At 43.0% G+C, this 15696-nt stretch overlaps 1 protein-coding gene across 2 annotated transcripts; it reads left to right on the top strand.

The window, feature by feature from the left end:
• The first annotated feature begins 772 nt into the window (after positions 1-772).
• ZKSCAN7 (zinc finger with KRAB and SCAN domains 7) lies at positions 773-15200 on the top strand. Of its 2 annotated transcripts, none has more exons than XM_059162303.1 (6): positions 773-924; positions 3060-3591; positions 7413-7581; positions 9080-9171; positions 9503-9629; positions 11417-15200. In XM_059162303.1, the coding sequence occupies exons 2-6, from the start codon at positions 3178-3180 to the stop codon at positions 12865-12867; spliced, it is 2253 nt and encodes a 750-aa protein (XP_059018286.1). In that variant the 5' UTR covers positions 773-924; positions 3060-3177; the 3' UTR covers positions 12868-15200. The 2 variants fall into 2 exon arrangements, with proteins under 2 accessions (XP_059018286.1, XP_059018285.1); XM_059162302.1 differs by having other exon boundaries at positions 11414-15199.
• Positions 15201-15696: the final 496 nt, after the last annotated feature.

Below are 15696 nucleotides of genomic sequence, written 5' to 3'. Positions count from 1 at the left end.
TGCAGCCTGTAAATGATCTATCTTCTAGGCTACAGCAAGCTACATAAGATACAGCTATTTCTGTGGAAAAGTGGCTGATCTTATCCTCTGCCCTTCACCCATGGCCATTATACCTAGAGGTTGTGGCTTCAGGGCTCAATCATGTTAACAGCAGGGACCTGTTCACATCCTGCTTCTGTATGCAAACCATTCTTCCAGGTGAAGACCACCTGGGTAGCTCCTGACAACCAGATACTAGACAAGTGCGTCTAGATTATGTTGTCCCCTTACCCTTCCATTTTTTAATCTGCTCCTTGGACTCCAGATTGCCAGTGCTTAACTTTAGGAAAGATTAACCACATCCATCAGCCAAAATACCAGTCACTGGGCCTGTTTCTTCATTAATAAGATGGAGATGCGTGTACACTGAAACTCATATTGGGTGAAAATGCCATGGGCATCACATGTAGTATATACCAGGCCTTTTGCTATGTAGTGTCTATATGTTATCTCTGTCATCATTCAAAGCCCTGTGAGGCACACGTTATGCTCTACATTTTTCAGGTGTCAGAAATGGTCTCAGAAGTTGGGTGTATTCCCCAAGATCAGCAGAAGGGGTAGGGGCAGAGCTGGTGTGCATATGGGTAGCTCATACTTTGAATGGTCTGAGAGGAAAAGGTACCTAGCTTGAAACCTCACTTGAGGCCCCACCCTCTCTCCGTTCCGAGATGGCCCCGCCTAGCCCGATTGCGGGTTGTACTGGCGACCGCCTTCCAGCTCACCCTTCAGAGCACAGAAGTGCGCGCCCACCTTGGCCACCGAGAGTTCCGGGATCCTGGAGGGGCCGGAAGTGGGTCTTGTTCTCGCTTCCGGCTCGGCCATTGTTTTCCCTCCTGCAGGCCACGGGTGCTTCCCGCATGCAGGGGTCGCTGCGACTGGACACGGGTGAGCGGAGCGGGGGCAGGGAGGGAGGTGCTGCCCGGGCGGGGGTCGCTGGCTTGGAGCCGCGGCCGCCCGCAGGCTTAATCTGCGACTGTGGTGCGCTGCACGCATTGCCTCCGCGGCCGGTGGCGCGGTCTCTGTGATACTCTGAAGCCGGCAGTTGTAGAGCCGCCTCTTTGTCCCGCCCCCTTGACCAGCGGTGCCTGGCCTGGAGCATGGCGTCTGCCGGTACGGCGGAGAAAAAGGCAGACGTGACCAGGTGGGCTGCGCCGCAGACGCCCTGGTTTAACGCAAAACGTAGGTGGTTTCCCAGCCTTGCGCTGAGAGACAGCACAAAGCGTCAGAAGTGGGTTAGACACAGTCTTGAAATTAAAAACGTGAAGTGTCACTTGGAGACCTAAAAATGCAGAAGAGATTAGCCGCGGAGCATTCGGAACTAGTAGGAAAATGATCAGAACTTTTTACAGGTGTGGGGATCTCAGAGCAGAGTTAATAGGCTCTTCTCGTCCTCCTCCTCCCCCTCCTCTTCTTCCTCTTTCTTCTTCCGCCTGCTTGCTTGCTCTCTTCATTCCTTCCTTCCTCCTTTCCTTTCTTTTCAGCTTTCCTTTCCTCCTCCCTTTTTTCCTTTCTTAACAGAAATTGAAGCCTAGGGAGTTGCTTACCAAGGGTACTGAGATGCATGGTGACCATCATTGATGCCCTAGTTTCCACTAAGGTACTGATTCTCTGAGTTTTACTATATATTAAGTGGATAAAACCTTTTCCCCCGCTTCAGTATCAGCTAAATGAACGACATTCATTCGTTTACTAAAGGTCTACCTCTGTGTGCTGTGTACACACACACACACACAGGACTGGAAACCTGTATGTGACGCCCCCATTGCCCTCTGCCCCTCCCCTGCCCTTTGAGTCTTTCCCCAAAGTGGGGGAGACAGCAGTGTAAATCACAAACACAGTGTGGTAAGTGTTCTAGTAGAGGTTTGAATGAAAAAGGTGCTGTGGGCTCACTGAGGCAGTAATCACACCTAAGCCTGGAGAGATCAGGAAGGTTTTCTAGGGGAGGTGGTAGAGTAGGGAAAGGTCTGGAATTTATTGATTCCGTTGTGTTTTTTTGGTGGCTGTCTAGCAAGAGGGTGTGAGTGGCCAGTTGTGCATAAACTAATTAAAACAATTGTGTTTTAATTAGAAGTACAGAGAAGAAGGCTACCACCTTTCTTCCTGCCTAGGACAATCAGGAAAGCAAGCATTCAGGAGGAAAGGGTATTTGTTTTAGGAGGAAAGGGTATTTGTTTTCGGTCTTGACAGATGAGTAAGAGTTTGTCAAAAGCTGAAGAAGAAAAATCCAAAGAGGATAAGAGAATATGTGGCTTCTGGCTGTGTCTCCAGAGCTTTAGTGCCAAACTTTGTTGTACATCTCTGTCACAATAGAGAATAGAAGAACTTTGAGCATTCACTTCCCGCATAGGTTTACTTATAAATTAAATATATGTATCGTTTTATAAATTTCAATACACATTATAAAACATAGACTAAATAGGAGCTAAATAACAACTTAATGTATTCTTAATATACCCTTTGGATCATCTTGCATATTCCTCACTTGGAGATTATTGCAGCTTTTCTAGCCTGAGTACCTGGAGAGAGTGGTAAGGGTATGTCTAGAGCAGGACCCAAGGCCAGATGGTGAAGGGCTGTGACTGCTAGGCATAGACATTAAGGTTTCATCCTGTAGGTTCTGGGAGCCACTGAAAATTTAAGAAGGGAAGTCCCTTAGATGCTTAGAGACTGCCCTGGTTGTAAACTACCTCCCCCGCTTTTCTTCCTGGAGTTTTTTTTACTTTTTTTTTTTTTTTTTAAGATTTATTTATTTATTTGTTAGAGAGAGGGAGTGAGAGAGAGAGCGAGCATGTGAACAGGGGGAGGGTCTGTGGGAGAGGGAGAGCAGTCTCTGCACTAAGTGCCGAGCCCTATGTGGGGCTTGTTCTCATGACCCTGATATTATGACCTGAGTGAAAACCAAGAGTTAGACACTGAATGAACTGAGCCACATAGGTACCCTTGGAGCTTTGGTTTTTAACTGTTGTCAGCCCAGGGCTGAACACTCTGGGACTCTGATTTCTCTCTTGATGTTTTTGTAGGTGACACCCCCATTGCCCTCTGTCCCCAACTCTGAAAACAGCTCCTGAGACCTGAATTACAGAGCATCATTTTAACTGGACAAACTGCAGCTGAAACAAGCTTTTCTTGGAGGTCACAATGACCACCCAAGGCAGGGGGACTTTAGGCCTCCTCCCTAATGGTGCTGTTCTCCAGAAACACGAGGGACGCCAGACCATGAAGCAGGAGCCAGGGAGCCAGACCTGGGGTCAGGGCTGTAGTCTCCAAAAGAACCACCCTCCTGTCTGTGAAATTTTCCGGCTACACTTCAGGCAGTTATGTTACCATGAGATGTCTGGGCCACAGGAGGCACTGAGCCGGCTCCGGGAGCTCTGCCAGTGGTGGCTGATGCCAGAGGTACACACCAAGGAGCAGATCCTGGAGCTGCTGGTGCTGGAGCAGTTCCTGAGCATCTTGCCTGGGGAGTTACGGACCTGGGTGCAGCTGCATCACCCTGAGAGTGGCGAGGAGGCTGTGGCTGTGGTGGAGGATTTTCAGAGACACATAGGAGAGGTGAGCAGATGAGTCCAGAATGGCATCTTCTCTAGTGGCTGGATTAGCTTGGGAATAGTCATTCTCTGTTCCATAGGCTCTAGGTTGGTTTATCCTTAGGATTCCTGAACCAGTTCCATGGAGAGGGAAGAAATAGTTTTGTGCTTTAAGTCATGAACAAAAATACAATTCCCAGAGAAGCTCTGTACATCACTTTTGGAATAATGTGTTGTGACCCTCGCTTCAACCTGGTGATCCACATCGTACTCCTGGCAGGTAGAGAATCTGCCCACTGTTTAGAAGGGACTGTGGTAGGGAGTAGATTTCTACATATGTTGATAACATGGGCCTTCATTCGAGAAGTTGTCATTACTTACTTCCTTGTACTTCTCAGAGTCTGTTATCTCTCTTCTCGAATTTTAGGTTCTTTAGGAGAGGTGACATTTCTGGGCCTCGTAATCATTAGTTTCTTTTCTAACTTTGCAAACCCAACTGGAGTCTTTCTCCTTCCTTCCTTCCTTCCCTCCTTCCTCTCTTTCTTTCTTTCTTTAATTCTCATTTTGTTTTACCCTGTTTCCTAGGGTTCTCTCAAATTTAAAGCCAAGATAATTTATTTTTTTTTATAAAGATTTATTTATTTATTTATTTGACAGAGAGAGGTCACAAGTAGGCAGAGAGGCAGGCAGAGAGAGAGGAAGGGAAGCAGGCCCCCTGCTGAGCAGAGAGCCCGATGCGGGACTCGATCCCAGGACCCTGAGATCATGACCTGAGCCGAAGGCAGCGGCTTAACCCACTGAGCCACCCAGGTGCCCGCCAAGATAATTTAAATTAGAGGAAAAGTTGTAGAGCCAGCAGTGTGATAACAGTGGAAAATCTGGCTTCTAGGACCACAGAGCTAAGTAGCTCTGTGACCATGTGTATCAGTCAGGGTTTAGCCAAAGAAGCAAAACCAGTAGGAAATGATATATATTACATATTAAGATTTGTATATATATCTATAGCATTGCTACAGAGTTACTTAAGTGATTATGAGGACTGGCCTGGCAGTACAAGTCAGAAATCTGTAGAATAGGCCATCAGGAAGGGCCAGCTGAAACTCAGGCACAGGCTGAAGCTGCTGTCTACATGCAGAATTACTTTTCATGGAACTTCCAGCTCTAATTTTAAGGTTTTTGTAACTCATTAAATCAGGCTCATCCAGATGATCTAGGATAATCTCCTTTACTTAGAGTAAACTGAACATGGATATTGATTATATGTACAAAACACCTTCACAGCAACACCCAGTTAATGGTAAATTGACACCTAAATCAGTTCTATCTGATAAGTCTAAAATTGCTCTCGTACTAACCAAGGAGGGTAAATTAGGGTTCCCTCTACCTTTATTCCTTTGCACTTTATTATGGAAAACCAGTATATGAAATTTCCCAAGTATCCAAAAAATAGTTACAATATGTATGTCTAGGGAATCAATTCCAGTTGATTGGAATTTGAGGGCTACACCTTTTTCCACGAGTACCAGCCCACCCATTTGGCACTGAATCCATTGCCAACCATTATTTCTTTGGATACAAAAATAAACACAGGAATAAATCAGTCATCATCAGGGTCTAGAGAGCAACTAGATTCAACCATGGGCAGAGACCAGTGACTGAATAAAGTGTTTTTGAGTGCCATTTAGTGAGGAGGCTGGAAAGGAGAATTTCTCTATTTCCCACCTTTGTTTGCCTAACTTGAAGAGAATGCCCCCTCAATTAAAACTTAAGCTTTTACCCAGGTACCCTCAGAAAAAGGTGACTGAGTCACAAACTCAAGAGAGTGACTTAACAGTTGACAGAGCAGCTGCACACTATTGGCTCCTGCTTAGGAGTAGGATCTTTGGACTTTATTTCTTATTCTGCCTTTATTGTCTGCTTAAGTTTTTCTGATGTGGAAGACATGAGAATGGGACTACCTTTCCTACCATGGGCTCAGAAAAATGTATTTGTGGCTAAATGGATAAAACAAGCTTTTTTTGTGGCAGTTTGTCAGGAGTAGATTAAGGAATATCAAGGCAGATCAGAGTCACTGGCTCAGCAGGAGTGAGCATGTGCATATGTGTACTTTGGGGCTGGAGAGGGTTGTAGAGCAATCCCTCTTGGGCTGCAGAATCATGCAATTTGCAAATGCTTTTATATCCTATATCTTATTTTTGTTCCTAGCAGGCTTACAAAATATGAAAATAATAATCATATCTCCATTTGACAAGTGACACAAGCACAGAGAGATTAATTGACTCATCTCAGATGGTGGTTAGTGAATATTCTCTTTGTCCAAGAGATTTAACTGAAGTATGGTTATTGCTGATTACTACCAAGTGTGGGAATCAGAATTTTCTAGCACCCTAGGTTCTAAGCCACTAGTTCCCCCCTAGTATCTTGCTGTGGAGTGCCATCTTAGATGAAAATTGGAATGGAGTTTTCATTCCTAAAAGAAAAGAAACCTGGGAGTCTGAGTCCTAGGTAATGAATAAGAACTGACCAGCATTTAATTGTTAGTGAATTTCAAGGTTGTGTTGTCATGATGCAGCCAAGTTCTACCTTCTTCCAATACCCACAGCAGCTGTATTTAAGAACTGTAACACCCATTTATAAGAACTGTTCCATGGAGACTCCAGGGAGCCTTCTGGTTCTATCACTGTGCTAAAGAGACATACAGTAAAGGAGAGAGTCCCCTTAGATCTCAGCAGATATAACCCAATGGAGCAAATCCAGCAGGATTTGTGAAGTTATTTTCATCCTAGGCTGTACTGTGTACATGGCAGTGCAAGCAAGTGAGCCTATAAATATGATTCATTTAGATAGTGTTTTATGTTTTCAGCTCCAAATGCTGGTGAAAAAGTAACCATGAGATTGTGAGGAGCTGGTTTGATGACAATAAGCAAGGGTTAGAAATACCTCTACTCTGAGGTGTTCTCAAGGTCTCTAAAGATTGGTGCTACCTAATCTTACTTGACTTTTTATAAGCGTTATTTTGGAGGGATAGTACATACCGAATACTGATTTTGCAGATAACTCTAAAAACTAGTAGTAAATATCAAGAGGGGAAAAAAGTATCAAGAGAAAATTATCAGCAAATTTTAACAGAACACCAGCATTGGGCCAAGCATTGTTCTAGGAGCAAGTGATCAAGGCAGAGTTCTTACCCTCAAAAAGCTTATATTTCATTGGGGGAGAAATAGACAATAAAGGCATAAATAAGATAATGTAAGGGTTAAGACATATAGAGACTGTAATCCGGTAATTTGAGAGAGAGTGACTACTACAACTTTGTCACTGTGGTTAGAAATGGCTTCTCTGAAGAGGAACGTTTGCTGAGAGAAATTGGAAAAGCTCTCCTGAGGTTTGTCAGCCACGATTCTGGGCTCTTGTTTCTGCTGTCAGCCTCAGCATTATATGTGCATGCCTAGGTACATACACCTGTTATTTTTGATTTTCTAGGTACTTCTGATTGGTCTCTTCTGTAGACTAAGGCCATAAGGAGTATGTAGAATTGTTCTTCTGGCTCCTTTTTCTAGATTGTTCTTCATAAGCAAATTAATGTCTGAAGAATTGACAAAATGAGAAAGGTTATATGATGTGGGCTTCAGGCTTCTACCAAGAGGTTCAACAGAAGTATAGCAAGCAGGATGGCAAGTTGTAGATCCTGTTTTGACAGTGTTCCCCCCAGTAGGCTGTACTGGTGGGTCTGGAAGGACATTGTCTGTTCTTTTCCTGGCTTTTCCTGGGGGTGTTTCTTAGAGGTTTGGGTTTCTAGACCTTGAAGGATGCTCTTTTGATTCCAATTATAATTCCTGTCTTTAGGTTTCAGCTCCTGTACAGGAACAGAAAATGCATTTGGAGGATATGACAGCCCTGGGTACAACAGAGGAATCTCTTCCTACCTCATCCTTCAGTGAGAGTTCAGGCTCTGGCGCCTGCCTGGAGCCTCCTCATGACCCAGGGATACACCTCCTCTGCACTGGGCACTCTGGTACTCCTCTCCTCAGCCCTGGCCTCAAATCCTGCCTCCCTTATCTCTTCAAGTCTCCTTTCCTTTATTTCCCTATAGCCCATCCCATTGGAATCCCTCACTGCCTTGCCCTATGTCTTCATTTCCTAGTGACTTTGTCTGTTTCTTTTGCTTATTCTCTAATCATTTGTGTATTTAGCAAGTTTTTGTCTAGCACATGTCATGGATGAGGCACTGTTGAGAACCAGAGAGATACAGTACACATTTATTGCTTTCAAAGAACTTGTTATCTAGTTGTCAGAGAGTCAGTCAACTGCAAGAAGAGTTGTCTTTGTAAGATACATTGAGTGATATCTGTCCCCAGGTATTTGATGCCATGAAAACAAGCAATATGGGCATTGTAAACATTGAGCAAAATTGTTATGGTCTGGGTGGGTAGGGGAGGCTTCATAAGTGAGGTGTCTGTGGGATGTGATTGTGAAAAATGGGGGAACAAATTGAAGCAGGGAGAAAAGTGGTAGGCACCAAAGTAGAGGATATAAATAAAGACTAAGTGGGGGTTCCCTGGACCCCCCACTGAGGTGAAATGAGGAAGAACTGTTTTGGGGAGCACAGGGTCTGCTAGAATAGGACCTAACAACTGAGGTTAGGAAAATTTTGCTGAATGAGCGTTGATGTGTTAGAAACAGTATTTTGGGAGAATTATTCTAATGCATGTGTCTGGGATGAATGGTGAGACCAGTGGTTGGAGACCTCAGTAAGAGACCAGTGTGCCAGAATGGATGTGAGGTGGTCATTGCCTGAGCAATGATGAGTGGAACAGAAATTGAGAGACAGGAGATACATTGTGTAGGAAGAATTCATGGGATAGTAAGAGGAAGAAGAATTATGGGGTTTGGCCAATATTTGGATTTATTGGTGGAACTCAGAAAGTCAGGAAAGAAAGATGGTAAAAATGTCCATTTTTGACTGAATATAAGATAAAGAGGGACACCCAAATGAAATGTCCAGTAGGCCACTGAAGTCTGTAATGGGGGTCTAGAAGAGAGCTGGAACTGGGAAAGTAGCAGTAGAGCATTGAGAGTCCATGAGATCTCTGCCAGAGCAAAAAGGGATGCTTTGAGGCCCAGCGCCTGCAGCGTCCATAATGAGAAGCCAAAAAAAGGAAGGGAAATCCGGAATGAAGGCCCAGAAATGTGAGGGGCAAATCAGGTTGGGCTGATGCCACAGAAGCCATGGGGAGAGAAAGTGGACCCAAGTCTACCTTCCTTCAGAGAGTTTGAAGCGAGTGAGGGCTGGGTGGAATGGGTAATTCTCAGTTGGACCAGGGAACCCTCTTTACCCTCAGAGTAAAACCTGCATGGAAAATTCACAGCGCAGTCAGAATAACGCGTGTATGGAAGAGGGATGAGAGGCAGTGTGTGGAGCTGCCTGGGTTCTGTTGAACCCACTCCCTGGGATACAGACCTTATTGGAGCCGAGGTAGGACTTGTCCTCATAGCTCTCTTTCCTCTCTCAGCTCAGTGTGCTTCTCAGGTGCCTGCCCTTTTCCAAGCTGGGAAGTCAGGAGATCAGGCAGCAGCAACTGTGCTTCAGATGGTCGGGCCCCAGGTGAGCTGAACTCTGTCTTCCCTGAACTCTGTATTCCCTGCTTCCAATCTGCAGCCTGGAAATAGCTAGCGCTCATCTCCAGGGCTCTGGCCAATTCTGAGATTAATCCTGTGATTTACCTTCCTGATTACTTCCTCTGGAATTGGTTCCTGCTTTCTGAGTTCATGGATTCTGTCTGGCGCTGGACTTGTCCTCTTAGATGTGTCACCCCAACTTCTATCCCTCCCTCACCCCTTTACCCACCAGGGCCCCACCTGGGCTCCTGGTACCCTGATGTGTCTGCTCTTCAGGCCAAGGAATATCCCTGAGCAGTAAAATCTTGTCATTCCAGGGATCTGCAGCGTACCAGTTCCTTTCTGTGGACTATACTGAGAGGAAGTGGAAAGGTCCGGCCCTCAGTCAGAGAGCTGTGTTCCGGAGCATCATGCCGGAAAACTATTGCAGTGTGGTCTCAATGGGTAATGATTCTGTTTCCCAGTAATACAGTCTGCATTCTTTTCTTTATATTTTCTTTGCTCTATTCTACTTTTTCCCAGCTTTTTTTTTTTTTTATCATGAAAAGTTGCAAACATGAGATAAGGTAGAGAGAATACTGTAATGAACCTCTCTGTACCCATCACTCAGCCCTAAGTTATCAACTTTGTCTTTACCCCATCGTTAATTGACCTATGGTGGTTTGGTTAGAAGTTGTAGTTGTAAGGAATGGGGGCTACTCATGTTATTTAAGTACTGAACTGTATTACTTACAATAAGGCTGAGTGAATGGAAACTCTGATCAGATCCACCAGCTAGACCATCCTTTGGGAAACAGGGCCCTCAACAACAATAGCAAATAATTTTTATGACAGGGAATGTAAGGCAAATGCTCCCTGCATATCTGTTTTGTCCTCCCACTGCCACCCATTTTCTTTACTCTGAATCTCTTATCCTCTCATAGCTGCTTCTTCAAGCTCCGAATGGCTTGGCTTCTCTCCATGCCTCATTTAGTTTTCTTTATTTTGCCCTATTTCCAGCTCAGATTTTATTTAGAGAGGGCCTCCAAGAGTGGTTTGGCCATTAAGTATCATCTCTGTTTGGACAGAGCTTTGCCCCTGGCCAGAGCAGAGGATGAGGGGTAACATACAGAGAAGCTACACTTGGTCCTGGTGCCCAGGTCTAGTCAGCTGTGGTCTGAGATATATTGAAACCAGTTACTCAGCACAAAGTATGGCTGCCTCAGTTTCCCCTTTGGGAAAAACTGTGGCAGGACAGCTTCCTGGAAATAGGTGTTTTCAGGGCAGGTTCTCTGGTTGGCAAGTCTAGCACAGTAGCCAACAATGGAGAGGGTGGATAGGCTTAGGAGTCCAGGAGCCAGATAGCTATAACTTTCCATATGCTGAAATGCCATGATCGCTTGTGGCCCAGGTTAAGATATGATTAAAAGAACCAACAGTTTTATGTTCAGACATGACTGATTGCTTGCTACTTCCACTTTTTCCAAATTCAAAAGGAAATATTCAACTGTGTAGTTTCCTTTGATTCCAGATTATCAAGATACCAAAGATATATTTCAACTTGTGTTTCAAATTATTGGTCCCTTTCTTAATTTTTATAGGAATGTAGTACTTGCAGTACTGACTTCTACCAGCCTAGTGCACCAGAGACTAAGGGAGTCTCCACTTTAAGAACATTGCTGTCCCTTCCACAATACTTCTCCCCCAGCATTTCTGAACCTGTGATTTCTCTGAATCTTGTCACTGTCCTCACATATGAGAATCACTTTTTTGGTACATTTTTTCCTAGTTGTGTTTTCCCATACTGTTTCCCATATTTGATTTGAGGTATTTGCCTCTCCTTTCTGTCCCCACTATCTTTACTGGGAACCATGGAACCATACAGTGTCAGGATTAGAAAGGATATTAGAGGTCATCATTTTACTAAGTGATTTCTGTAAGATCACACCACCTTTACAGTCTTCTATCTTGCCTTCCAACTGCCTTTTTAATTGGATAATTAACTGGAGCAGTTAAGAGCTGTCAGGACAGAGCTCTGTCCTAATAACTTTTCTTCCATCCTCCCCACTGACCATCTTTCCCCTCTTTTTCTGTCATGAAGAAAAAGCTTGAGCTATTTCCCATCTTTCTCTTGTTCTTAATGTGTCTCCTAATGTGAAGGTTTTTTCAGGTCCATAGACTCCTAATGATTCTGTTTCAACAGCAGAACAAGAAATGAATAAAAGTTGTTTTCTTCTTTCTTTCGGCAGCAGGTGAGACTAGGATGCAGCATTCAGAGTGTCCTGCAAAACAGGAAGTTTCTAAAGAACCAGGGTCACCTGGTGAGACATCTGGAGGCCTCTGTGGAATAGTTTCTGAGGAACTAGAGGCAGGAGCTGCCTGTGAAGGTACTTTAGAAAAGCTGGAAGGGCAACCCTCAGAGGAAGAAGGAAGCAGACTGGAAAATGATTTCTTCAAAATAACACATGAAGATAAAGATAAATCCACAAAGGATGGATGTGATGAATATAATGAACTTGGGAAACATCCAGATCTATCCTCTAGTGCTGTTGAATGTCAAGGAGTTCTGAAGGGACAGAAATTTTATCAATGTGATGAATGTGGTAAAGCTTTCAATCGAAGTTCACACCTCACTGGGCATCAGAGAATCCACACTGGAGAGAAACCCTATGAGTGTAATGAATGTGGTAAGACCTTCAGGCAGACCTCTCAACTCATAGTTCACCTCAGAACCCACACAGGGGAAAAGCCCTATGAGTGCAATGAGTGTGGAAATACTTACCGACACAGCTCCCATCTTATTCAACACCAGAGACTCCATAATGGTGAGAAACCATATAAGTGTAATGAATGTGCAAAAGCCTTCACTCAGAGTTCCCAACTGATTGACCACCAGAGAACCCATACTGGGGAGAAACCTTATGAATGCACTGAGTGTGGTGAGGCCTTCATTCGTAGTAAAAGTCTTGTCCGACATCAGGTAGTTCACACTGGTAAAAAACCTTACAGGTGTAGTGAGTGTGGGAAAGCTTTCTGTTCTAATAGAAATCTTGTTGATCATCAGAGGATCCATACTGGGGAAAAACCTTATGAGTGTAATGAATGTGGCAAAGCTTTCAGTCGGAGTAAATGTCTTATTCGACATCAGAGCCTCCACACTGGGCAAAAACCATACAAATGTAGTGATTGTGGGAAAGCTTTCAATCAGAACTCTCAGCTTGTTGACCATGAAAGAATTCATACTGGAGAAAAACCTTTTGAATGTAATGAGTGTGGTAAGGCATTCAGTCTCAGTAAATGTCTTATTCGACATCAGAGACTTCACACAGGTGAAAAGCCCTATAAATGCAATGAGTGTGGAAAATCCTTCAACCAAAACTCACACCTTATTATTCACCAGAGAATTCACACTGGTGAGAAGCCTTATGAATGTAATGAGTGTGGGAAGGTCTTCAGTTACAGCTCCAGTCTCATGGTACATCAGAGAACCCATACAGGGGAAAAACCCTATAAATGTAGTAATTGTGGGAAAGCTTTTAGTGATAGCTCGCAGCTCATTGTGCACCAGAGGGTTCACACAGGAGAGAAGCCTTATGAATGTATTGAGTGTGGGAAAGCCTTCAGTCAGCGTTCCACTTTTAATCACCACCAGCGAACTCACATTGGAGAGAAGCACTCAGGTCTGGCTCACTCAGTTTCTTAAGATGATTTTCTAAGGAATTAATTAAGCTTTTTTTGTTTTTGTTTTTTAAAGATGTCTCTCTTAAAACTGCTCATCAAAATGTACTAATCCTTACATGCTTCCTGGTGAGTCATGAAGGTGGGAGGGTGGGAGTCACAGTGTAATCATTTTCTGCCATTAGGGGGAAGTAAGGACTACACATTTCATGTACTTGTTTATTCATTCATTCATTCTTTCTTTTGAACTGTTGAAAAAAATCAAACTCATTTTTCAGTTCTGCATCCTATAATCAGATTTTGTGCTTTTCAAGGACAGAGATTATATGCTTCTTATTCTACTCCACCTCCTAAGTTTTACCACTTACATAGATCATATTGCAAGATGGATTCATTCTTTCCTTTCTCTTGGCTAAGGCTCTCCCTATATAGTTTATAAACTTCCATTATAATTCAGGCCCTTATCACTTGTGTTCCCTACATATAAAACCTTTTTTTTTCCTCTTGACTAATTTATGTCCCTTAGATTCTTCCAGAGCCCTCTCATTTCTGAAAGAACTTCTTAAAATGCTTTTTCTTCCCTCTTAAACTTCTATTCATTTGACCTCAGTGCTTCCAATTAGTTGGTGCTGCAACGTGCAACTGTTGTTAAATTATCTTGCCGGTTATTCTGAACTTAACGTGTATTTGTATACTTTCATATCAACTTATTGTAGGCTATTTAAGGCTAGGTGTGGTATCTGTTCTTTAGCATATAGATAATTTTCATAGTAGTTGTTTAATAAATTTTTTAAACTCTGCTCTAAATTGCACCATCTTTAAGTTGGGTGTGAGATCCCCTTCCCCACCCTAATCAGATTAGAGGCTTCTAAAGATGGAAGTGGGGCAGTGCCTGGGTGGCACAATGGGTTAAAGCCTCTGCCTTGGGCTCAGGTCATGATCCCAGGGTCCTGGGATCGAGCCCTGTATCAGGCTCTCTGCTCAGTGGGGAGCCTGCTTCCCTTCCTCTCTGCCTGCCTCTCTGCCCACTTGTGATCTCTGTCAAATAAATAAATAAAATATTTTAAAAATAAAAATAAAAGATGGAAGTGCTATCTCATTGTAGGATATCACATACGGGGTCCTCATTGATATTTTCTATGTGTATTCATGGACGTCTCACCACTGTTACTTCATTGTTGGTTTTTGATAGATACTCTATTGTGTTTAGGAAGTTTTTTTCTATTTCTGTTATTTATTTATTTGTTTTTTTAAGTAGGCTCCATGCATATGTGGGGCATGAACTCATGACCTCAGGATCGAGAGTTGCATGCTCTATCAACTGAGCCAACCAGATGCCTCTCTTTCTGTTTTTAGAAAAAGGAAGATAGTACAGTAATTAAAAAGACTGATTTTGTGCCTAGTGTCCTAATTCAAATCCTGGCTTCTCCACGTTTCTAGGTGTGTAGCCCTAGGCAAGTTACTTAGCTTCCTTGTGTGTCAGTTCTTCCATCTGTAAAGTAAAGCTATGTTAGGATAAAATCAGTTAATCAGTGTTAGGAATTTAGAACAGTACTTGTCACTTAGTACCCATTATAGGAATTATTACTATTCTTAGAGTTGCAAGTTCTATATCATTGTTTAAAAAGTCTGTTGGTATAATTTTATGGGTCATGTTCTTTATTTTTGTAAATTGTTTTTTTTTTTTTTTAACTTTATAAATGATTGAAATTACTTTGAAGTCCTGGAATAAAATTCATTTGTTTGTGGTGACTTTTTTTTTTTAAAGTAGAGGACTAGGTTGAATTTACTGAGGTTTTCCTGGCTTTTCAAAATGTATTTGGAGTTTATTTTTCTTTTATTTTCTGAAGGAGTTTGCATAATGTGGGATTTACTCATTGAAGGCTGAAAGTAGTAGTTAGATCCTTTTTTTGGGAAGAAGGAATTGGGAGAGATGTATCCTTAGCAACATTTTTATTTCTTCTTCTTCAATGGTTGTACTCTAGGTTTCTCTCTCTGTAAATTTTGGTAATATATATCTAGAAGTCCTTTTTTACTGGATTGTCAAACAGTGGCATAAAGGACTCCACTTTATTTTTAAAAATCAGACTGAATTTATGTCCAGGAACTTGTTCAAGTGGTCAAATATGATGGTAAAGGTGCTAGGAGCTGGACGCTTGCCCTTTTACCTCTTATATGCACAGAAAGAAAATATTCCATACCTATACTGTACATCCCCAACTCTAATTATTCAGCTTTTTAAAAAATTTATTTATTTTCAGCATAACAGTATTCATTGTTTTTGTACCACACCCAGTGCTCCATGCAATCCATGCCCTCTATAATACCCACCACCTGGTTCCCCCAACCTCCCACCCCCCACCACTTCAAACCCCTCAGATTGTTTTACAGAGTCTATAGTCTCTCATACTTCATCTCCCCTTCCAATTTCCCCCAACTCCCTTCTCCTCTCTAACTCCCCTTGTCCTCCATGCTATTTGTTATGGCTCCACAAATAAGTGAAACCATATGATAATTGACTCTCTCTGCTTGACTGATTTCACTCAGCATAATCTCTTCCAGTCCCGTTCATGTTGCTACAAAAGTTGGGTATTCGTCCTTTCTGATGGAGGCATAATACTCCATAGGGTATATGGACCACATCTTCCTTATCCATTCATCCATTGAAGGGCATCTTGGTTCTTTTCACAGTTTGGCAACCGTAGCCATTGCTGCTATAAACATTGGGGTACAGATGGCCCTTCTTTTCACTACATCTGTATCTTTGGGGTAAATACCCAGGAGAGCAATTGCAGGGTCATAGGGAAGCTCTATTTTTATTTTCTTGAGGAATCTCCACACTGTTCTCCAAAGA

The sequence above is a fragment of the Mustela lutreola genome, chromosome 2 (assembly GCF_030435805.1).
Source record: "Mustela lutreola isolate mMusLut2 chromosome 2, mMusLut2.pri, whole genome shotgun sequence".
NCBI lineage: Eukaryota > Metazoa > Chordata > Mammalia > Carnivora > Mustelidae > Mustela > Mustela lutreola.
Note: the sequence above shows the minus strand (reverse complement) of the source record. Positions and strands in the feature narration are given on the sequence as shown.